This window comes from Loxodonta africana, chromosome 11 (assembly GCF_030014295.1).
Source record: "Loxodonta africana isolate mLoxAfr1 chromosome 11, mLoxAfr1.hap2, whole genome shotgun sequence".
NCBI classification, from domain to species: domain Eukaryota; kingdom Metazoa; phylum Chordata; class Mammalia; order Proboscidea; family Elephantidae; genus Loxodonta; species Loxodonta africana.
In genome coordinates, this window is record NC_087352.1 from 12484438 (window position 1) to 12509492 (window position 25055).

General features: G+C 48.6%; 2 protein-coding genes across 2 annotated transcripts in view; one reads left to right on the plus strand and one right to left on the minus strand.

The window, feature by feature from the left end:
- Positions 1–297: 297 nt before the first annotated feature.
- Positions 298–19941, minus strand: FBXO46 (F-box protein 46). Its single transcript, XM_023543176.2, has 2 exons — positions 19843–19941; positions 298–4666 (listed from the first exon to the last, which is right to left on the minus strand). Exon 2 carries the CDS (start codon positions 4586–4588, stop codon positions 2765–2767), a length of 1824 nt encoding a protein of 607 aa, XP_023398944.2. The 5' UTR covers positions 4589–4666; positions 19843–19941; the 3' UTR covers positions 298–2764.
- Positions 17899–25055, plus strand: part of MEIOSIN (meiosis initiator) — a 38847-nt gene continuing 31690 nt past the window's right edge. The window contains exons 1-3 of the mRNA XM_064293504.1: positions 17899–18025; positions 19835–20002; positions 22766–23214. Of these exons, the coding sequence (XP_064149574.1) occupies positions 17899–18025; positions 19835–20002; positions 22766–23214 (744 nt within the window). The remainder of the gene's footprint in view (positions 18026–19834; positions 20003–22765; positions 23215–25055) is intronic.

The following is a 25055-nucleotide window of genomic DNA, read 5'->3' on the forward strand; positions in this document are numbered from 1 at the left end:
GATGTTTTATCTGTGGATTTTTTTCTTTCACATCTGCTAGGCCACTATTAGTTTTGGGTACATGCAGATATGTCTAAGCTCCTTTTTTTAAAGGAAGTTAAAAAGAAAAAAAAAAAGGAAGCAAATTTATGATAACCAATGATTGAGAATTTCAACATGTAAAGCCTTTGTGCATCTGTTTTTGCTTTCTGTTGCTTCTTGCTTATATTGCTTTATTTCTACTCATGTTTGGTTATTTGACTGTGTACTTATTCACTGTGTGAAAAAATATTTGTGGAGATTCTAGATGATAGGGCCTTCTACCCCAGAATTTTTTTTTTTTTTTCCTGTCAGATACCTTACCTAGCAGTTCCTGGATCACACAGGTGATACAAACCTGGATTGCAAATCTGTGACGTCCAGTCTACAGCTACAAGATATAAGTCAATTTTTTTTCTTTCCTTTGGTCTTGTGCTCCCGAGTGTTGAGAACATCTCTGCAGTTTTCTGGATTACCCTTATCTGAGCTTGTAGTTCTCTGGGATTCCAGCTCCTCTGAGATTCCCCACACTGGGTAGGCTTTGGTCCTGACTTCTGCCTGTTTGCCCCCAAAAGGCTGCCAAATGAGAAACCCAATTGTGTTCACATCAACAAATACCCTCAGAGCAACTGTGGCTTAGTGCCCAGTGGGCCTTTCCCTTAAAATTTCTGCTCTGGTGGGTCCTTACTGTAGCTTACTGGCTATTTGATGTTTTAAGGAAAATTTTTATTTCAGTTGTTTTTCAGCAGGAGGGCTGGGGCAAGTAATCTAGCCCAACAGAAACTGAAGCCCCACAAAACCAAGCCAAGATTCAAACCCAGATCTCTTCGAATCTAAAACCTAAGCACTCAATAACTACAGTGAAACCTGTGAAAGCCAGAACTTCTGAATCTCACAAGTTTTCTGTCTTTGACAGGGTATAGTTTTACCACTTTTCTATCACTTGTCTTAGTAGAAAATACTTGAGTTTTCCTTCTCTGACAGGTTTCCACCTTACACATGTTCCGGCTTTCACAGGTTTTACTGTATATCCTACTCTCTCTGGGAAATTTTGATTCCCTGATAAGAACGTCAAACTGCTACCTGCCTCTTAATATCCATTTTTGCCTCTTCTGTCTTTATACTTCGATTTAAAAAAATGTTTTAAGGCCTTTTTTATTTAGTGAAATAATTAGCTATTTTAAAACTTAAATTACAGGAATCTTGACCAGAGGAGTTTTTTGCTGGGCATACTGCACCCAGCTATGGCTAAGTTTTGGTCAATGAGATGCATACAGAGGGGCAGCGTTATACTTTTGGGAAGAAAGGGGCTTCCTTTCCTTTGTCCCTTTCTCCATCCTGCAGCCTGCAAAATAGTGATGGCTGGAGTTCTAGCAGCCATCTTGGACCATGAAGGCAAGGATCATAGCCAAAGGATAATGGAAGAGTGAGCGAGAATGAGCCTGGGTTCCTGATGACTTTGGAGGGCACCACAGCTGCCCAAAAAAACTTTTATCTTCTTTAAGCTACTACTATTTTGAGATTTTCTTATCCAAACTGATACAGGTGAGAAGAGTCCCAAATAATTTCAGGCTAAGGGACTTGGCTAAGAATTCCTTCTCTCTCAACTCCCTATCCCGCCACACACAGGCCTCTGCCGCCCTTTGTCCCCAAGCCTCCTCTCTCAACAACACACAAACGAGTCTGGGCCCGGCCTTATAAATATTGATTTTATAGAAAGGACCAATTCAAAATTGGTCAAATGCCACACGCTAGAAGCTTCCGGAACCACAATGATGAAAAAATGAAAACACAAAAACCCCCAAATAGAACAAACAAAAATACCCCAGATCAAACTGCCTGAAAATCAAGGTCCCAGCTGAACAAAGGATTCTAAAGAAACCTAAGTGTCGGGGAGCGGGGAGGGGTTGAAGAGACCCCAACACCTGAACAAGTACCCAGAGTAGAAGGAAAAATCACCCAGAACTTCAAACTCACAGTCCCTGCCCACTGACCCCCTCCACACTGTCAAGAGCGAGGCAAAGGGCTTCACAGCTATTTTTTTTTTAATTATAGGGGGTAGGGGTGATGGCAATAGCTTAAATAGTGGGAGAATGGGGGATTTTTATACTTTTATACAACCTTTTCCCCCATTCCTCTCTAGGGAAAGTGGAGACTGGTAGCTTGAGATTAAGAAGCAAGCAGTGATTTTTATTTTTTCACGGGGAAAACATTTCAAAATGGCAGGCTGCCATGAAAAATACCGAATTGGAACTGTGATCTGATGGTTCTCAATTCCTAAGAGCCCTGGTGTGGTGGGTGAGGAAGGTGGCAACTTGGGGGGTCACAGCCTCTTGGGAGAAAACAGCCCCAGAGACGAAGAACTGGGGGAGGGGCTGGGAGGGGACCAGAATGGGGGAACCCTTAAGTGGTACCAAAATTAGCTGCCATCTGCTCCCTGCTGGTGGGTCCCTGGGGTGTAGAAGGTGGCAGATAGGATGTTGGGGTTGAATAGAGAAGAAATTGAGATGCTGATAAAAAAACACCCTCCTTGAGGGTCCACGGCCCTGGGTCTGAGGAGTAAGAAACCAATGGGTCAGGCAATCGGAGTGCTTGCTGGGGTCACCCCCTGAACCCCATCGTGGCTGTGGAGGTGACCTGACGCTCCCTGGATTGGGAGTCCGGGCTGGTGACCCCGTCCTGGCCCTCAACTCCTGGGGGGTGGTGGGGGCAGGCATGGTGGGCTCTCCCGCCCCCCAACCCGGCTTCACCTGCCCTCCTCTCTGCCAGCCCTGCCCCCGCCCCCACCCAGCCCATTACAGGGCAGCACCCAGTTGTTATCGTGCAGGCCCAGGCGGCAGCCAGGTGTCTCGCGGTCAGCCCGGCGGCAGCACATCCAGTAGGAACGTCCGTAAGGCAGGTCGTGGTGGTAGGGCTTGGGGTGCCAGCGGCATAGCGACACGTCACCCTTCTCGTACCTCTTGCGGCACTGCTTGCAGGGGTCATCACGGTAGAGGGGGTCACGGCTCCAGCGCGAGTCAGTGGCCCGCACGCCGAATGCCTCAATGATGCCCTTGAAGTGGTGGCAGGTGCACTTGAGGGCCGCCAGGGCCCGGGTGGGCAGGAAGCTGAAGATCTTGACCAGCACGTGCTCAGGGAGCAGCAGCATGTACTGCCGCGGCTCCAGCAGCCGCTGGATCTTGAAACGGATCTCTAAGAAGTCATGTGACACGTGCCGGTAGAGGCGGCACAGCGAGGTGTCCGCTGCCCCCTCGGCATCGTCGGGGCCTGGCGCAGTGGCTGGTGTGTCAGTGGGGGGTGGCTCGGGGGGCCCGTCCGGCCCCCGGGACTGGAGGAAGAAGAGCTGGCCAGGAGGCGGCGGCTCCTCAGGGCTGACCGTCAGGCACACCGTCTCCTCCTTCACGTTCTTGGTGCCATCCTTGCCAAAGAAGATGCACTCATCTACCACGCCCGTCACCACGACGTCTACGTGGAAGCCAGAAGCCCCGCAATCCCGGGCAGGGGGTGGAGGAGGTGCTGGGGGGGCGTCCTCAGGCCGGGCAGGGGCTGGGGTCTCGCCCTCGCTGGCTTCATCTGCCCGAGCCAGCAAGAACTCCACGTTGCTGGGGAGGGCATCCCTCGAGGGGCTGATGAGCTGGTAGAGGTCGCAGGTGATCTTGTCCTTGGTCCGGGCTCCAGGACCCGGGCTGCCGGGGTAGGCACAACCGGGCCGGCCCCCGCCCCCGTTGGGCAAACTGCCATCCGGTGCTCTGGGCTCGCGGCCGTTGGAGATGCGGAAGGCAATGCGAACCTCCCCAGGGCCTGGTCCGGGCCGCTCCTCCTTGCGGAGGCCCTTGGCTGGAGGGCTATCCCGCTGGGCCTCAAAGTGGGCTACAGCCTCAGCCACACGGCTGCAATCCCCACCGCCATTGCTGGCCCGCCGTTCAGGCCCCAGTCCCTTGGTTGGCCCGCCCTGCTCTGCTGACACAAAGACCACAGGCGCTGGGGTGCCAGGGCGTGGGTAGTTCTGCAGGGCCAGGGCAGCTCGCTGTTCTACCAGGGCCACCATCTCAGCCACAGAGAGCAAGTCCATGTCCTCACTGGCCGAGCCTGGGGCCCCCTCAGCAGCAGTGAGTCCCTCCCGGCCCCCTGGGTCCGGTGGGGCCTTGGTGGGCTCCAAGCAGCGCCTCCGCCTCTTGGCCTTGGAGCTGTCACTGCCCCAGTGCCCCTTGACCTTCATGGAGCTGGCCCGGCTGCCCCCGCCGCACTGGTGGGCCACAAAGAAGGCCACCTTCTCCTTCGTGTTCCCAGGCTTGATCACGTACCACGTGTCCAGCAGGACTCGGCCCTCATCACCTGCAGATGCCGCGGAGAGGAGCGGGGCGGGCTGGGGGGCTGGGGCCTCTGGGGCCAAGGTGGGTGGAGTGTTCTCTGAGTGGGCAGGCCCGTGGTCCGGCTCCACCCCACTGCCTGGTTCGGGGCAGGTTGATGGCTTGAGGGTCACAGAGGGCGGGCGCGGTTGGTTCTGTGAGTAGGTGCCAAAGGGCCGGGGGCACCATAGCTGGAAGGGCAGGAGGCCACCGCGGTCCATTGTGGGGGGTGGTGTCGGACAGGCAGTGGATCACCGCATCTTAGGAGCTGAATGGTGGTGGGGGGCTCCACGGGCCACCTGGAGGCAGGAAAGAGGCAATTGGGGAGCTGAGGGAAGAGCCTTCCCTCCCAGGGCCATCCTGCCCTCAACCTCTCCTGAGGGGACAGACTTGAGACCTCCAGGAATTCTATTCCTGCCCCACTGCACAGGTGAGCTAATGGAGGGCTACAGAGGCCATTGGACCTACACTGGTAGTCTGTTCCAACCCCATAGATCCTACTCCACTGCCCACCTGCCTTCACTCACTACGCAGAGGCCAGAGGCTTTCACCTCAAGTCAAAGTACCAACTGACACACACCTCCTCTGGCAATGTGCTCACCCAGTCACCAGTTCCTAAAAAGACAACCATTCCCAGCCCTCCCCACAGCTCTGGCTGCTTGGGCCCACGGAGGGAGGGATGGTGTGGGCTGAGCAGCGGAAGAAAATCCCAGCACGTCAGAGCCAGACTGGCCCTTAAGAAATAGAGTCTTCATTTTTGGGGGTGTGTGGGGGTCTTTAAAAATCTCTTAGGGCTAGGTACCCTCACACCCAGATAAATGCATTCACGTGCATGGAACTGAGTGGGTAACTCCCTGCAGCACAGCCATAGACCCTCTGGGACAGGAAGGCCTGTTCTCATCTAGTCTTCTTAAGTCACACACAGGTAAACTGAGGCTCAGAGTGGGGATGGGTTACACAGCTAAGGTGGGTCAGGAGCAAAACCAGCCCCTCCAACTTGGTTTGTAGACTTCTCAATTCAGAGCTCTCTTAATAATTACTTATTTTGTTTTCCCATGACTTTACAGACATGAGCTAATTTGGAGTCAGTTTTGGTCATGAGTCAGATAGGACCACTTTCCATGGCTAGATCGATAAAGAGCATATCCCTCAGTGGCAATCCTTCCCTGGCCCATCTCCCTCCAGACATCTCAAAACTAAAATATCCTCAATCCTCCACAGCCTGTAGAGCAAGGATCAGCAAACTATGTCCAACGGGCCAAATCCAGCCCACTGCCTACTTTTGTAAACAAAATTTTATTGAAACACACTCATTCACTTATGGCTGCTTTCATGCTATAATGGCAGAGTTGAGCAGTTGTAACAGGGACCAGATGGGCTGCAAACTCTAAAACAGTCACTACTGAACACTTTATAGAAGTCTGCTGACTCCTGCTAAATCCAAGCAATTCCACAGACGCCACTAAAACCCCGTTACCTCATGGTCCTCTACGCACCATTCAAAACCCAGAAAGCCCCCCCCAAAACCCACAGCCATCAGTAACAGAGGATCTCAATCCAAGGAATCCTTACCCTACCCCATAATCCCTAACCCCACCTATTCTTCAAATATAGCCCCTGCTGAAATTCCAATTCCTCCTTTAAAAAAAAAAGTCACACACTTACACACATATCCCCTAAAACCTGTAAAGTGTATCAACCACAAATTCAGATATACCCAAATGTCCAGAGAGAAAAGCAAAGGCCATTCTTTACAGATACAATCAATCCCTCTAAAATTTGGCTCTTCTCTGAAATTTCCCCCATCAGTTCTTACCCTTAACTCCAGAATCTAACCCCCAAATATCCAGACCCTTTCAAATCCTACTTTAAACCCCCAAACCTAGAAATATCCCTTCAAGCAAGAAGCCCCCAATCTCAATGAACCCCTCACAAATCCAACGCTTACTGAGAGTCCCAACACACACAGCAATTTCCTAACCCTGCGGATACCCCAAAACACCAGTCTCCTCAAACTCTATAATCGTCCAGAACTTTCTAACCCCCACATACTCTGTAATTCCACAGAAGCCCCCCACATCACTTAAGAACCCATCAAAACACAAAAGCTCCCTAACACGTAAGACTAACTTCGAACCGGATAAATATTTCTCAAAGCCAAAAGAAGCTCCCAAAGAAACCTCACAAATGTTACAACAGCAACCGTGTGCTTACTGACCGACCACTCACTGCAAACTTAGTACGCACTGTTCTAACAATTCCTACTATACCTCCCCTGACCCTGAGGTAGATACAACCCCGGTTTCTAGATGAGGCACCAAAAACCAAAACCAAGCCCAGTGCCATCGAGTCGATTCCGACTCACAGTGACCCTATAGGACAGAGTAGAACCGCCCCGCAGGGTTTCCAAGGAGCGCCTGGAGGATTCGAACTCCCGACCCTTTGGTTTGCAGCCGTAGCACTTAACCACTATGCCACCAGGGTTTCCAGATGAGGCACAGAAAGGTTAAATCACTTGGCCGGGGTCCCAAAGGTAGGAACACCTCCCGACAGACGCAAACCCCCAGGGTTCCAAAACTGGTTGTCTGGGGCTCTTAATGTGCTTCTGGAGGCCCTCCACGAGCTCCTGAAATCGAATACCCCCCGAACACCGGAAAAAAAAAAAAAAACAGTGCGAAGGCAACCTAAATCACAAAGGAAACCCCGAACCTTTCAAATCACAAATGGACACAAACCCAAACCCCAAGGTGCCCCCTAAACTCAAAGGAACCCCAAGTATTCCTTACAGCCATACAGACACTTCCCTAAACCTGAAAGTGTTAAGGTCAGAGAACCCCCAAATCTTGTAACCGCCCCCATCCCCAAGGAATCAGCCAAACCCCTCCGACGACCCTCTAAACCTAGACCCGCCCCCACAACGCCCTCACCCGCGAGCTCCACCCCCTCGCTCCCACCCTCCAGGCCGGCACGGGCCGACTAGCTTCCCTCCGCCCCTTTGTTGACAGACGCGCGTGACGGCCCCCGCCAATGAGCGGCTGCGGCTCGGGGCCGTGCCCATATAAGGAAGGCCTTGGCGATGGGGCCCAACTTTGGGAGCAGGAGGAGAGCAAGCGATAGGTGACGGGGTGGGGTGTGGAATTAAGGGAGTGTGACACAATTCCCAACATCCTGCTACAATAAAAAATAAGGCCAGGGCAGAGGCGACAGTATTCAGGAGACGCTTATTAGGGGATGATCCCTCCAGACAGGAACCCTGATTGACAGTTGGAATTTAAAGGGCCAGGCGGCCCGGGATTGAAAACTCCAGAGCGGAAGGAAGCTGGCGGTCAGATCCGAGAATATCCAGCTTTGGTTGGCAACTGAGCCCGACGTTTCCCAACGCTTCCCGAGGAGGAAACTGGGAACCGGGACCACCTCACTCGGAAAAACAAACAAGCAGGACCCCATAACGCCCCGGCAGTGAGCTTGGCTTTAAAGGCTCAGGCCATGTGGCCACAACTCACCTCTCAGTTCTGCCTTTCCAACCTGGAGCCCCAAACCGGCCTCAGAGACTGATACAAGAAAAGACTAATATGAAACAGCTCAATTATGATTGTAAAATTATGACTGCATGTTAAAATTACAATATATTGGGTATAACTGGAAGAAATAAAATTTTAAAAAGTTAACTTCATCCGTTCCTTTTTACCTTTTTAACGTGGTTACTAGAGTATTTAAGTATTGGTGGTGCAATGGTTAAGAGTTCGGCTGCTAACCAAAAGATCGGCAGTTCGAACTCACCAGCTAGAACCATCAGCCACTCTGTGGGAGAAAGATGTGGCAGTCACCTTCTATAAAGATTACAGCCTCGAAAACCCTATGGGGCAGTTCTACCCGGTCCTATAGGGTTGTTATGGGTCGAACAGACTCCACCAAAATGGGTTTTGGGGGGTGGCGCAGTGGTTAAACGCTCAGCTGCCCCTACAGGACCTGACGATTGATCAGCTCCCGTAAAGATTAAGGCCGAGTGTAGCTCCCAGGGAAAGAGCCTGGCAACGCCACTCACTGCTTAGGGTGCGCATTGCCTCTTTAATGGTTTGCTGCAAAAACAACGCTATTTCTACTTCTTGCCAGGTTTAGTAAAAGTGAAAATCCTCTTTGGATTTCTCTCCGTTAGGGAAAACAGGTACTAATACAGGTCTTTTGTAAAAGTGAAGTGGTATAAAGCGAACTTTTGAAAAGCGGGGGATATCTGCATACTGGTTCACTCTATATTCACTGGGGTCTCAGCTTGGCCGTGCCCTCTTCCAGGAGGCTCCCAGACTAGGCTGGGCTCCACCCCTCGGCTCCCATACTGGTCTCCTTGCTTTGTATTCATCGAAGTCACCAAACTCTTCCCTTCTGTGGTCTTTGCCTTTGCTGTTCCCTCCAGTTGCAATGCTTTTCCTTTCTCCCACATCTCCACGTGGCTCAATGTCTTACCTTATTTAGGTGTTTGCTCAAATGTAACTTTATCAGAGGCCTTCCCTGAACTCCCTGGAAACTACCCCTTGCCCAGAGGGAGATCTCTGGGTTCCTCTGCCCCAGCCTTGTCCACTTTGGGTCATCCATCTGGGGACGGATCTGACTATCCCACTGGACTGTGAACCCTAGAGGTGAGAGACAGGGCTGGGCTATGATGGTCATCATGATGTCCCTAGCAGTGCCCAGCCTGAGGCAGAATGGCTCAAAGCTCCCTTCCCTGTGGCTCCATGCCCTAAACTCATGAGACCTGGCAGAGTAAACTCTCTTTTATACATGGGTTCCATCTGTGTCCTAGCAGGCAGGGTCACTGGGGCAGGAATTTTTAACTCCCTAGGGACACACTGAGTCCAGCACAAGGCCCTACACTAGGTCAGCTTTTAGAGAATGCTCCATGAAGAGCCACTTATTATAAAACATCATGATAGAAAGACAGGGAAAAAAATTTAAAAAGACCAACTAGACACATATAACCCAAGAGATAAGGGGTGACATTAACAAACAAAAAAGACAAAAGCAAAAAGGCAATTATGAGGGACAAAGGCGGTGACAAAACAAACTGACCCATTATACACAAAGGCTTTCAATGTACACGCGCCTCAAGACGTATAAAGCAAAAACCAATGGAATGACTCAGGAGTTTGGCAAATCCGCAATTGTAACCAGAAACTTTAACATCTCTCTCCAAGAGATCGACTGAGAAGATAAAATTAGTAGAGACCTGACCACAAAATCTTCATCCCTGATCGAATACAATTGGAGAAGCCACATTTTTGCATCCCTGGCACACACCAGGCATTTGCAAAACCTCACCTCTGACATTCACCAGGCTAATTTTACGTGCTGACCTTGGGCTGGGAGTTTAGGGGACACAGATGAAATCGTGCTCACCCTCCCTCTGGAATAACTCATGGGAAAAGAAGCAAATATGGAATCACAACCAGCAAGGCATATATTAAAGGGAGAAGGATGGTCCCAACAGCAGTTAATACTTGAGTGCACTCACCTTGAGCCAGGCATTGCTCTAAGCACTTTATAAACATTAACTCCCTTAATTCTCATTCTATTTTTAATCTCATGTCAAAGATTAGGAAACTGAGGCACAGAGCAGCCAAGTGATTGCCCTCAGATACAGTTTTGTGGCAGAGCTTTGAATCAAACCAGTTGGGCTGACCCCAGAGCTCAAGCTCTGTCCTACAACATAAATCACATCCTAAGGATGACGGTGAGGACGGCTTCACTTACTGAACATCCGGGGCACTCTGCAAGGACTATCTTGTCTCATCCTCAAGGCCTCTGCACTTGCAGTTCCCCCCCACACCTGGAATGATCTTCCCCAGAAATCCACAGGACTCAGCCCTTTACCTCTTGCCCATTTTGCTTAAAAATCACCTCTGTGAGACTTGACTTAAAACTGCAGCCACGTCACCCAACAGACACACCTGGTCATTTGTCTTCCTTGATTGATTCTTCTCCTTGGCACTTATTGCTGCTGTTAGTTGCCATCGAGTCTCTTCCAATGCATGGTGACCCCATGTGTTGCAGAGTCGAACGGTGCTCCGTAGAGTTTTCCAGCTGTGACTTTTTGGAAGCAGCTTGACAGGCCTGTCTTCTGAGGCACCTCTGGGTGGGTTCAAACCACCAACCTTTCCGCTAGTGGTCAAGCACATATTACTCTCTCCTATATTATAAACTGGAAACCCTGGTGGCGTAGTGGTTAAGTGCTACGTCTCTAAGAGGTCAGCATGTTCGAATCCGCCAGGCGCTCCTTGGAAACTCTAGGGGCAGTTCTACTCTGTCCTATAGGGTCGCTACGAGTTGGAATTGACTCGACAGCAGTGGGGTTTTTTTTATACTAAAAACTTTGTTTATACAGTCGATTGTCGCTCTCTCCTGACTAGAACCAAAGCTCCCCCAGTGCAAGTATTTCTGTGTTTTATACACTGCTGTATCCCAGGGAACAATATGAGCACTTGGCTACTCAAAGTGTGGTCCGTGGAGGAGCATCTGTGGCATTTCCTGGGATCCTGTTAGAAATGCAGAATCTCAGGCCCCAACCTGTTGTTGTTGTTGCTAGGTGCCCTGGAGTCATTCCAACTCATAGCGACCCTACAGGACACAGCAGAACTGCCCCACGGGTTTTCCATGGCTGTAAATCTTTTCAGAAGCAGACGGCCACATCTTTCCCCTGTGGAGTGGCTGGGGGGGTTCAAACCGCCAACCTTTCGGTGAGCAGCCAAGCGCTTAACCGTCGCACCACCAGAGCTAACTGCACTGTGACAAGGTCCTCAGGTTATGTGCACGCACATTAAAGTTTGAGAAGCACGGTCCTGGAATATTTGTATAACCCATGCATGCAATGCATATTTGTTTGAATGAATGAACTCCTAACACAGCCACAGTGACCAGCTTCTGCACATTTGCCACTGCGGGGCCCCTCCTGAAAAGTCTGACGGCTCCGGCCAACTCTGCCTGCGGAAATCTTGTTCCTAGGACCAAAGCAGGAAGCCAGCTCCTCTAGGGAGCTGTCCAGAAGCCCATCCCCACCCCAGCCCACATGGGATCTTGCCCTCCTAAAGCTTCCTCTTGCAGTACCTGGGTTAGGGCTTCTCTCCCCTCCAGCCTGTGAGCTTCTGGAAGGCTGGGACCTCTCCTCAAAGGTGTAGCTGCTCCAGGCTCCTTACCTGGCCAGTTGGGCTAGTTTAGCTCTTCCCACAACAACCTTCCCACGGTAGCCAGAGGAAGCCTTCCAAACACAAATCTGACCTTATCGCTCTCCTGCATAAAACCCTTCCACAACAGATAACGGTTCTCAAAAAAACACATCCTCTGCACCCTTTGCAGTTTGTGCTTGATGGCTGATGTAAAGGTTGGCGGTCTTAACCCACCCAGCGCCACAGAACAAAGGCCAGGAGAACTAATTCTGTCAAGATGACAGCCAAGAAAACCCTCTGGAGCAGTTCTACTCTGTAACACAGAGGGACACCATCAGTGGGAGGGAGAGGGGGTGACTCAACAGCAGCTAACAGCAACCCTTTCTCAGAAGGCTACTAGAAAATGTGCTTCACCGAAATGAAGGCATAAACCAAGAAGGGAAGATATCATGTCAAGGAATTAGGCTCGAACCCAGGAGAGAGGGAAAGGAACCCTCAGATGAGGGCAAAGGGAGCTCCTGGAACAACAGCTGTGCAGATGTTTTGGGAGACCCTGTCTCTATAAATGCACAAAGAACAGAGAAAGGCTGAAAATTAAAAAGCTAAGCATCCAACCTGAGAAATTCGGAGTACACTCTTGTTCACTGCCGCACAATTCACAACAGCAAAAAGGTGGAAATAACCCAAGCGTCCAACAACAGATGAACGGATAAACACAAGGTGGTCCATCCACACAATGGAATATTACTCAGCCATCAAGAGGAATGAAGTCCTGATGCATGCGACAACATGGACGAACCCTGAAAACATGATTGTCAGGTGAAATAGGCCAGTCACAAAGGGACAAATATTGTACGATCCCACTTATATGAAACACCCAGAAGAGACAAATGCATAGAGACAGAGAGTATATTAGTGGCTGCCAGGGAATGGGGATAGGAGGGAAATGGTGAGGGACTGCTTAATGGGTTTCTTTTTGGGGTCATGCAAATGTTGTGGAACTGGAGTGTGGCAATGATTGCACAACATGGTGAACATAATTAATGCCACTGAATAGCACTTGAAAAGTGTTAAAATGACAAATTTTATGATGGAGAGATATACATATATACGGGTAGTCCTTGACTTATAATGGGGTCCTGTTCCGATGACTCCGTCATAAGTTGGTTCTGATGTAAGTTGAATACCTCATTTTTTTTTCAATTTTCATTATTATCACCATAGCCTGCTATACGGCAGTGTTTTGAACACTAAATCGTAACACTGACCATCTAGGGGTGAACAACTGTTGGTGTTGTTCCATGCCATTGAGTTGGTTTTGATTCATAGCAACCGTATGCACAACAGACCAAAACACTGCCTGGTCCAGCGCTATCCTCACAATCATTGTCATGCTTGAGCCCACCACTGCAGTCACTGTATCAATTCATCTCGTTGAGAGTCTTTCTCTCTTTCACCAACCCTCTACTTTACCAAGCGTGATGTCCTTCTCCAGGGACTGATACCTCCTGATAACATGTCCAAAGTATGTGAGATGAAGTCTCACCATCCTTACCTCTAAGGAACATTCTGGCTGTACTGCTTCCAAGGCAGATTTGTCCATTCTTCTGGCAGTCTTAAAGTGACATCTTTGCTTTTTTAACATTTTAGAGAGGTTTTTTGCAGCAACTTTGCCCAGTGATTGACTTCTTGACCACTGCTTCCATGGGTATTTCTTGTAGATCCAAGTAAAATGAAATCCTGGACAACTTCAATCTTTTCTCCTTTTATCCTGATGTTGCTTATTGATCCAGTTGTGAGGATTTATATTGAGGTGTAACCCATACTGAAGGGTACACTCCTTGACCTTCATTAGCAAGTGCTTCAAACCTTCTTCACTTTCAGCAAGCAAGGTTGTGTCATCTGCGTAACTCAGGTGGTTAATGAGTCTTCCTCCAATCCTAATGTCTTGTGCTTCTTCATACAGGCCAGCTTCTTTGATTATTTGCTCAGCTCACAGATTGAGTAAGTATGGTGAAAGAACACAACCCTGATGCATGCCTTTCCTGACTTTAAACCATGCAGTATCCCCTTGTTCTGCCTGAATGGCTGACTCCTGGTCTATGCACAGGTTCCTCATGAGCACAATAAAGTGCTCTGAAATTCCCGTTCTTTGCCATGTCATCCATAATTTGTTATGATCCACACGGTCAAATGCCTTTGCATAGTCAAGAAAACACAGGTAAACATCTTTCTGGTATTCTCTGCTTTCATTCAACCAGGATCCATCTGGCATCAGCAATGATATCCCTCCTTCCACGTCCTCTTCTGAATCCGGCCTGAATTTCTGGCAGTTCCTGTTGATGTACTGCTGCACTGCTTCTGAATGATCTTCAGCAAAATTTTACTTGCATGTGATATTAATGATATTGTTTGACAATTCCCACATTCAGTTAGATCACCTTTCTTTGGAATAGGCATAAATATGGATCTCTTCCAGTCAGTTGGCCAGGCAGCTGTCTTCCAAATTTCTTGGCATAGACAAGTGAGCACTTCCAGCGCTGCACCTGTTTGTGGAAACATCTCAATTGGTATTCTGTCAATTCCTGGAGCCTTGTTTCTCGCCATGTCTTCGGTGCAGCTTGGACTTCTTCCTTCAGTACCATCGGTTATTGATCATATGCTACCTCCTGAAATGACTGAATGTCAACCAATTCTTTTTGGTACAGTGACTCTGCGTATTCCTTCCATCTTCTTTTGATGCTTCCCGCACTGTTCAGTATTTTGCCCATAGGATCCTTCAACATTGCAACTCTAGGCTTGAATTTTTTCTTCAGCTCTTTCAGCTTGACAAATGCCAAGTGTTTTTTTCCCTTTTGGTTTTTTAACTCCAGGTCTTTGCACATTTCATTACAATACTTTACAGGTAAGGAGGATCGAGAGTGTATGGCAGGGGTGGGGTATTCCAATTTTAAATTAAGGGGTCAGGGCAACCTCAATGTTATGAACTGAACAGTGTACACCTAAGACAGTACACCCAATAAGCAAGGTACACATGGGCTTACTTGTGCTTACTTACTCATCTGCAGTACACAATTTCATTTTTTTCGGCACAAACCCATGTAAAATTGCTCACTACAAATTAGTAAGTAAACACAAGTAAGTCTGTGCATACCCTGCTTAATGTAAGCCCGTGTGTACCTTGCTTACTGGTTAGTTCGCCCTGGTGTACACCCAAAAAGGTACGGTGACACGTTATAGGGATAGCAACTAGGGTCACATAACAATGTGTGTATAAACTTTTCTATGAGAAGCTAACTTGAGCTGTAAACTTTCACCTAAAGGACAATTAAAAAAAAAAAAAGAAAGAAAAATGCTGAAGTCCTAACCCCAGGACCTGTGAACATGACCTTGTTTGGAAACAGGGTCTTTGAAGATATTATCAGTTAACGTGCAGTTATACTGGAGTAGAAAAACCCAAACCCATCGCTGTCGAGTTGACTCCGACTCATAGCGACCCTCTAAGACAGAGCAGAACTGCCCCCTAGGGCTTCAAGGCTGTGATCCTTACGGAAGCCGAATGCCACATCTTTCTCCCCCAGAGCGGCTGGTAGGTTTGAACTCCCAACCTTTCTGTTAGCAGCCAAGCACTTAACCACTGCATCACCAGGGCTCCTTTACTGGAGTAGGGTGGATCCTAATCCAATATGAGTGTTGTCCTATAAGAAAGGATAAGAGACATAGAAAGAGTGGCAGTGGAAAAATGGCCCCATGAGGATGGAATTATGCTGCACCTGCAAGCCAGGGAACACCTGGGGTCACCAGAAGCTAGAAGAGGCAAGGAAGGATCTTCCCCCAGAGGCTTCAGACAGAACATGGCCCTGCTGGCCCTATGATTTGGACTTCCGGTCACCCCATTTGTGGTATTTTCTTATGGCAGCCCTAAGACACAAAGACACCAAGCCAGTGACATGAGCCAAGTGTTTTAGAACACCTGTGCTTTTAGAAATAAAACCGCTTTACCAAAGCTGCTGGAAATATACCATTAAGAATGGTAAGAATATCATCTCGTGTGAGTAAACCAGACAAGCACAGGCTGAAAACAAACTTATGATTTTAAGAAAAGGCAAAAGAACTTGGAAGGCAGAAAAATTTTCTCATATGAAGGCAAGGGGGGAAAAAAGGCGTCAAATCACCCTGGGGCGCCCAGATGTGACACACAGGAACGAGCACGAGAAACTTCACCCCAAACCAATAGGCTTTCAGATAACTCACTGAGAGCTGGAGACAAAATGTTAAAAATTCATGAAAGCAATGGCAAACAGGCAGAACTGGCCTAAGTGGCTGAAAATGAGTCAGTAAGAAACACCAACACAAACAAACCCATAACCGTACAAACCCATAACCGTCGAGTCGATTCCGACTCATGGTGACCCCACGTGCTGCAGAGTAGAACTGTGCCACGGAGGGTTTTCAAGGCTGTGACTTTTCAGGAGCAGATCGCCAGGCCTTTCGTCTGAGGCGCCTCTGGGTGGGTTTGAGCTGCCAACCTTCTGGTTAGTAGCTGAGTTGCCAAAAGGTGGAAACAATCCATATGTCCATCAACGGACAGAAACAGAAGAACAAATGTGGTGTATCCGCACAATGGGATATTATTCAGCCATAAAACGGAACATGGTACTATACGAAGGAACCTCAAAAGCGCTATGCTAAGGAAAATAAGCCAGACCTGAGGGGAAAAACCTTGCATGACTCCATTTACATGAAATGTTCAGAATAGGTAAATCCAGAGAGATAAAACAGATTATTGTTTACCCAGGGCTGGGAGGCAAGGGAAATGAGGAAACAAAACAAGACAAAACGAAACAAAAAACCAAACTCGTTGCCATTGAGTCAATCCTGGCTGGGAGTGACCCTGCTGGACAGAGTAGAGTTGGCCCACAGGGTTTCCAAGGCTGTGATCTTCACAGAAGCAGACTGCCACATCCTTCTCCTGCGGAGCGGCTGCTGGGTCAAATCGCTGACCTTTTGACTAGCAGCCAAGTACTTAACCACCGTGCCAGCAGGGCTCTTTGCTTAATGGGTACAGACGGGGTTTCCTTCTGGTGACGGAAATGTTTTGTAACTAGATAGAGGTGATGGTTGCACAACACCGCGAGTGCACTAAATGCTACTGAACTGCTCACTTTAAAACTGCTGATTTTATCATAGGAACATTAGATGAAAAAAAAAAAATTGCCCTAGCATTATAATAGGGAGCGCCCCAGGGAAGGTGCAGGCCAGGGCACTTATGAGATGCTCTATAAATACTTGTGGACTTCATTAAGGAATGCATCCTCATTTTCTAGATGAGAAAACTGAGATCAGAATAGTTAAGTGACTTGCCCACAGTCACACAGCTGGTTATGGCAAAGCCAGGATTCAACCCCAGGTGCTATGTCTCCACAGCTCATGTGCAACAGACTTCTTGAAAGAATAAAAATCACAGAAGGACCTCATTATTTACAGATAGAGAGATATTTGATGGTGACTAGTTTGTTTCTGGTTTTTTTTTTGTTTTGTTTTTTAAATAAGCGCTGGGCATTTCATATACATTATCTCATCAACTCCTTACAAGAGCCTCATGGTTCAAATGTGGCCCCATTTTACATTTGAGAAAACTGAGGACCAGACTGGGAAAGCAACTTGGCCAAGGACACACAGCAGCAGAGGCGAGGATCTGAAGCTGGGCCTACTTTTCTCCGCTGCTTTAACCCATAAGCTTTACAAGGAGAGTCACAAAATTCATGAGATAAACTCCAGATGACTCACAGCAAAGGAACCAAACTGTTTCAAAGGTGAACTACAAGCTTATTAAACAGCACGGCAAGGCCCAAATGACCAAAGATTGAACACACATGTGCACATGCGCGCGCGCGCACACACACACACGACAGTTGCTAGAAATACTTCCTATTCACTGAAACACCTAGAGTTGGCCCAGGCCGGGCATTGACAAGTAAATTATTTATATTTGGCTGAGGATGGGGATGGTGACAGGTCGAGTTTCCGAGCACCCCTTGAGGAGTCACTCTTGGAGTTAGGAGACCAGCAGTAGAGAACAGGGAGCTAAAGAGTCAGGATGTGAGATGACCTGTGTGAGACAGACAGGCTGATAGATGCCTCTCGCACTGGTCCCTCTCCACTGCCATCTCCTTTAGGTCTGTTTTCCATTCAGGTTCAACAACATGCATTGAACACTTACTCTATTCCAAGCACTTAACACACCTATCTTCCTGAACCCTCTGTCTCTCTAGATTTGTTGTTAGGTGCTGTCGAGTCGGCTCCTACTCATAGCAGCTCCCTGTATAACGGAACAAAACACTGCCCAGTCTTGCGCCATCCTCACAATAGTAAGTATGTCTGTGCCCACTGTTGCAGCCACCGTGTCTGTCTGCCAGTTCTTTGTACTGCAGCAGCTTGTGTGTTGCAGTGATGCTGGCAACTATGCCACCAGTATTTCAAATATCAGCAGGGTCGCCCCTGGTGAGCAGGTTTCAGCGGAGCTTCCAAACTAAGACAGACTAGGAAGAAGGACCTGGAGATCTACTTCCAGAAAAAATTAGCCAGAAAACATTTCCTGATATAGTGCCGGAACATGTGCCCCTCAGGTCGGAAGGCACTCAAAATAACCCAACGGTTACTGATCACATTTTATAGTACAGGAAGCTAAAGTCCGGAGAGTCCAAAAGACTTGCCCTAGGTCACGCAGCAAACAAATGGCAGAGTTCCAATTGAAACTGAAGACTGAGTTTCTCAAGCCCAGATCGTCACTCACAACACTGCACTCAAGCACAAGGAGACACCCATTGCCATCAAGTCAATTTTGACTCACAGTGACCCTCTTATTGGACAGAGGAGAACTGCCCCATGGGGTTTCCAAGGCTGTAATCTTTATGGAAGTCAACTACCACATCTTTCTCCTGCGGAGCCACTGGTCGGTTCAGACTGTCGAACTTTTGGTTAGCAGCCGAGTGCTTAATCACTGCACCACCAGGGCTCCTAGTACAAGGAGAGGGGACTGGATAACAGTGGTGAAAATACAGATTCTGAGCCAGGCTGCTTGGGTTGGAATCCTGCATCTACCACTTAATCCTGGGTGATCTTGGGAAAGTTGCTTGACTTCTCTGTGTCTCTGATTCCTTTCCAAAAATGGAGATAACAGTAGCCCCTACACCTTAGGAATGTTGTTGGAATTAAATGAGTTAATCTGCACAAACACCAAGAACAGGGCCAGGCACTTGGTAAACAGTAAGTGTTTAAGTGTAAGCTGTAATTGGCTGTGGGGAACCCCTGCAAGCTTCTGAGCTGGGGTGTGCCCACATTAGTGCCAGTTTTGAGAAAATGCCCGGAGGGGCTGGACTGAAAGGGAGGGAATCTCTTAGCACCTGTGACCCAGTCACATTCCTGGGGTGGGGAACTTCCCACCAACAACTCTGAGGCTGCGGACTGAGCCAGGGCTCTCCCACTAACACCGGCAATCTTAAGGACCCTCCCTTTAACCTTCTCTCAGTGGCATGCTTGTTGTTCCCACGATACCGATAAGGGCACTGAGGCTCAGAGTGGAGACTTGCCCAGATCACAAAGGAGTGGCAGAATAAAGAGATATGAATGCTGGACTGCTAAGACAGATAAACCACTTTTCTAAGTCCCACTGGGCAACTGAGGGTGGAAAAGAGTGTCTCTATGGTCCCTTCTGGCCATATTATCCCACAGTTCTGTGGCTGTTCAATTCATCAGGTGTCTCTGGCTGGACTAGGCAAACTATCACTACATCCAGGCCCCTAACCCCACGCTCTCCACCCTACTCTAGTTCTAGCGCACCACTATTTATTTTTCTTTTTCACCTCCTGAACTTGCTTCCCTGCCCCAGTATGATACAGAGGCCCCAACCCACCCCATTCACGGCTGTCCTCTCCCTCGGAGCCTCCAGACCCTCGCACTTATCTACTCCGGACCTCCATGATTTTCACAGCACCCAGGGTAACCCCCTCGAAACTGCCCCTTTCAAAAGCCTCTGCCTGGACGCCTAGTCCCTTCTCCAACTTGGGCCCCCTTCCCCAGCTGTGAGCCCCCACCCAGCCAATCCCAAAGCTCGACTCTCTCCCCACCTACAAAAACCCCCTCCCCAGCCCCCATTCTTCTACTGCTCCCTCCAGCTCCCATTCCTCCTAACCCCCTCCCCCAAGCGATCTCCCCTGGCCCAGCCCCTCCCCTGGCCCCTGCCTCTTCCCTCTCACCACCCGGTCCCGAACTCCCGCCCCGGCTCTCAGGAGCCTCCGACCCCTGCCAGAGGTTCTCACCATCTCCCCGCGCTGCGGCTCCCTCGGCTACGCGAGTTTCCCCTACTCGTTCCTCTCTTGCCTCCCCTTCCGGGTTCCCGCCCCAACGCCCGCTGGGAATTGGAGTTCTGGGTGGCCACGGACTACATCTCCCAGAACGCAGCACGGGCCAAGCTTGGAGGTGGGGAAAGAAGCGAGAGAGGCCGATTGAAAAAAAGAATGACTCCCAGGAGGATGGGGGAGGGGGGGCAGTACTGGGTAGCGCAGGCGCAGGGGGCTCAACCGCGAGGCGCGCTGGGAAATGGAGTCCAGCCTCCTCCATTTTGGCCCGGGGTCCTTGGAAAGGGAGTTGAGGAAATTACGAAGGGGCGTTTCTGTAGTGGAGAGTTAGAAAAACAACCTTATTGAATTACGAGTTAGTTAACGTAATAATTAACAGTGCCTTGTGCGTTTCCAAACACTTTTACTCCATTTTTCCTCCATGTTCCTACTACTAAAACCAAGTTGCCATATACTCCACTCCAACTCATGACGACCCCATATGTGTCAGAGTAGAACTGTGCTTCACAGGGTTTCTTTTTTTTAAAATTGTAAAAAATATATATATAACAAAACATTTGCCAATTCAACAATTTTTATATGTATAATTCAGTGACATTGGTTACATTCCTCATGTTGTGCCACCTTTACCACTATCCTTTTCCAAATTACTCCTCCACCATAAACAGAAACTCAGTGCTCCCTAAGCAGTGACTCCCCCTTTCCCTTTCCCTCCCATCCCTGGTAACCAGCAGTAAGTTTTGCCTCTATACATTTCCATATTTCATATAAGTGGGATCTCATCCACCAGTAATGGATGAGGGTTCTAATTTTTCCATACCCTTGCTAACACCTGTTGTTTTCTTTTCTTTTTTAGGTGGTATCTGATTGTAGTTTTGATTTGCATCTCCCTGGGTGGCACAAATGGCTAAGGCTGCTAACCAAAAGGCTCGTGGTTCGAACCCACTCAGGGACACTTGGAAGAAAGGCCTGATGATTTACTTTCAAAAGGTCACAGCCACTGAAAACCCTATGGAGTACAGTTCTACTCTGACATGCTTGGAGTTGCCATAAGTTGGAGTCAACTCCATAGCAACTGGTTTCTTTTGACTAATGATGTTGAGCATTTTTCATGTGCTTGTTGGCCATTTGTCCATAGGGTTCTTAATAGCTGATTTTTCAGAAGTAGATCGCCAGACCCTTCTTCTGAGGTGACCCTGGAAATTCCTCAAAAAGTTAAATTTATGACTACCACATGACTGAGCAACTCTAAACCTAAATATATTTCCAAAAGAACTGAAAGCAGGAATACAAACAGAAACCTGTACACCATTGTTCATTGCAGCACTATTCACAATAGCCAAAACGTGGAAACAACTTAAATGTCCATTGATAGATGAATGGATAAACGAAATGTGGTTTGGCTCGTGAATTCAATCTGCTGACCTTTTGGTTAACAGCCTGAGCTCTTAACCACTGAGCCACCAGGGCTGTTCTATATATATGCACACACAGTACAATGGAATATTATTTAGCCATCAAGAGAAATCGAGTCCTGATACATGCTATGACATGAATGAACCTCGTAAACATTATGCTGTTTGAAATATCCCACAATCTTATGTATAACAGAAGGAAAAGGAAACATTGTCTGGTCCTGTGCCATCTTCATGCGTTCTATCTACCAAAAACCGAAACCAAACCCGTTGCGACAGGGTCGACTCCGACTCACAGTGACACTATAGGACAGAGTAGAACTGCTCGATAGTGTTTCCAAAGCTGTAATCTTTACAGCAGACTACCACATCTTTCTTCTGTGGAGCAGCTGGTGGGTTCAAACTGCCAAGGGCTTTAATCACTGAGCCACCGGAGCTCCTTTCCTACCTACTAAAAAAACTACCATCTCCCAATTTCCAAACCAGAAAATTAAGTCTTAAGAGGGAAGAAACCCCCTGACATAGGTCATGACGGGCATTAGTAATCATAGTTACAAGGGCAGCTGCAAAAGGGCAAAGATCTTCGTGTATTTTTTTCAAACACCTAACCAAAAACAAACCTGTTGCTGTCCAGCCGATTCCGACTTAAAGCTATCCTATAGGCAGATTAGAGCTGTCCCACAGGGTTTCCAAGGAGCAGGTGGTGGATTCGAACTGCCGACCTTTTGGTTAGCAGCCAGACTCTTAACCACTGCACCACAGGAACAGCATAAATATGACTGTTGAGTAAATATTTTTTGCATGCTAACTACATATATGCCAGGCACCCTGCAGACAATCCTAGTAAGAATTATCTTCAATTTATAAAAGTTAAGTCAGAAAAAGGTTAAGCCTCTTGTCCATGGCAACACAGCAAAAAAGTGATTTGAACCGGGGCGTCTACTCTTGACTAGGACGGTAGATTGCCTCCGTTTAAGAGATATTTTCTAGTCCATTCTCCTCATGGACTGTGAGAATGAGCCTTCTAAAATGTACAGTTTGTGCTACCAAGGAACTTATATCTTTGTGAGAGGAACTGCTACTAAAGCCCAATTTAAATGGCCCTCCTCTTTGAATCCTTTCCCAATTTATCATTCTCTCCTTTAATATAGTCACTGTCTCGCTGGATTCCCATGATCCGTGAATCTGTCTGTCTCTCTGATTGCACTAAGAAGATTGTGGCTGCGTTGCCAGCATCCAGCGCAGTGTCTGGCACACAGTAGACCCTCGTTAGGTAGTGCACCGAAGGGAAAGGTTGGAAGTGGGACACTCAAGGGCCAGAAGGGAGGTTGGCGAGATCTCTCGTTCTTGAGAGTTGGCAGTTGGGGAGACCCCGCCTCCTCCCAAGGCTCCAAGAGCCCGGGACCCGGGAATTCTCCAGGGGGCGTGGCAAATATGGGGGCGTGGCCCACCGAAAAGGCGGGCTGCAGAGTGGGCCCTGATTGGTCGGCACTTTGGCGCGCACCGGAAAGGCCTTGTCAAGAGGCACGAGGCCGGCAGGCAGGCGCTGCGAAACAAGACAGGGCGCTTCCCCAGCCGCGCGTGCGCGTCTGGCCACTTGCACTCCTCCCTGTCCCCACTCCAGTTCCTAGCCCTGCACACCTTCCTTCGCGGGAACTGCTGGGGGCGTGGCCTGCGTCTCAGGCGCACGGTCCTTCTCTCCTCCTCTCCTCCACAGGCCTTGCACCCAGTTTCGCGTCCAGGGCATTCGCACCCTCCCCAAGTCGGACGAAAGGGGGGGGTGCGGCGGCCCGGGGCTCGAGTACGCGGCCTGCCCCCCGGACCGGCGCAGACGCCACTGTCCAACCGGGCTCCCAAGTGTGGGGCTGCTGTGAAGCCAGAAGAGAGGCTTCACGCCATTTTGCACATCCTGAGGCGGGTGCTGGAGGCTGAGGGGAATGGGGCCGGGAGACTTCCCCGGGCTCAAGGGGAGCCACCAAAGCCTTCCTCTGGGAGTTTTGGGAGAACAGGGCGGGCGTGTTCGGGGTGCAGGGCAGTGGGCAGGAGAGCTGGGGCAGTAGGGCCAGAATTTCAGTTGGGGGCTGGGCCTAGATTTGGGGATTTGTGTTCGGGCTCTGGGGTCTCGAGTTAAGATGTGATCTGAAGTCTCAGAATTTGTCTGGAGAGAACTCATTTTGGAGTCTGAAGGTCTTGGTTTTAGTGACTAGAAGCTTCAGTGTTGGAATCTGGAGATAAGAATTTGGGGACCCAGAAGTCTTTGTTTTGAGTTCTGGAGGACCATTTTGGAGTCTGAGGTTGGCTTTGTGGGGGTTGAGGGCTTAGTATAGTTTTAGGGTCTAGAACCCCTGTGTAGAGTTTGGAGTCTGAGGTTTTTGTGCCTGGGGTCATAGTTTGGGACTCTGAGGATTCCCTTTTAGGGCCTAGAATCTCCATGTTGAGTATGGGACTTCAATTTTAGGATCTGGGGTCTCAGTGTGGTTCTCACATGTGAGATCTCAGTTTTAGGGTTGGTCACGATTAGAGGGTCTGCAGTGATGGTTTTGGGTTCTAGAGGTGTTTACTTTAGGCTCCGAAGGTGATTTTGGGGACAGGTTTTGTTTGAGGGTTCCTGGATTTCTAACTTTAGAATTTGGGGTTCTCAGCATTATGTTTTGTGGACTGTAATCCTACCATTAGGATTGGGGTCATCTTTCGGAATCAGAAATTGACAGTTTGGGAGTCTAGGCCATCTCAGTATTAGAGTTTAGGGCTTTTAGGTTCAGGAGGTCTCCTTTTTGGGTTCAGGGCCTCACTTTGGAAGTTTAAACTCATAGTTTTAGTGTCTTGGTATCACAATTTGGGGTCTCAAGCCACAGTTTTTGCATCTGGTGGCTTCCATTTCAAGGTCTGGCATCTGACTATTAGGATCTAAGTTCGAAAGTCAAAGTTTGGGAATTTCTGCATTTTGGTTTTAGACCTGGATTATGATTTGGCGGCCCAAATATAGAATTGAGATTAGGGTCTTGGAGTTTTAGTTTGGGTCTCTGGGCCTGTATTTGTGGATGTTGGAAACTCTATGTTGGTATCTCTAGCGGCTCAAAAGGAGCACCATGGGGAAAATGAAGGGTGCCTGTCATACTGCCCTGGAATCCCAGAGGTCACTAATAATTCTCTCTTTGCAGATGCGGGATTCCAGTGAAGACTTGTGTTCCCCTGAGTGGCCCAGGGCTAGTTCCCTGGGTCCCAGTGACAGGTAAGGGCTGCCCCCATCTCCTTTACAGCCCCAGCCACTCTGTTTACTTACATGACATCCTTTACAACTCCCTGATGATGTAGGTGCACATACTTCCTGTTTTCCAGAAGAGCAAACTCTGAGGGAGTTGGCAAAGATCATTTCCAAGCCCTTGCAGGCTTTGATGCTCTGAGTTTCTAAAATATTTTTCCTTCCTTCCTTTTACTTATTCATTGTTTTATTCATCAAGCATCTACTCAGTGTGAGAACCGTATAGTGGGGATTTTCATAGCAGATTGAGGGTTGGGTCAGACTTCTTCCTCCAAAGTTGGTAAAGGAAAAATAAGAAAAGAAAAGAGTTAAATTACCCCTACCACCTCTCCCAATAGCTTTCCATCCATCCATCTCTTCATTCTTTTTTTTTTTTAATTTTATTATATTGTGGTAAAAGTAGGAGCCCTGGTGGCACAGTGGTAAAGCGCTCAGCTGCTAACCAAAAGGTTAGCAGTTTGAACTCACCAGCTGCTCTGTGGGAGAAAGATGTGACA

Bases quoted from the DNA above. Each gene is read 5' to 3' on its own strand.
- FBXO46 (XM_023543176.2), bottom strand. From the start codon at position 4,588: ATGGACCGCGGTGGCCTCCTGCCCTTCCAGCTATGGTGCCCCCGGCCC.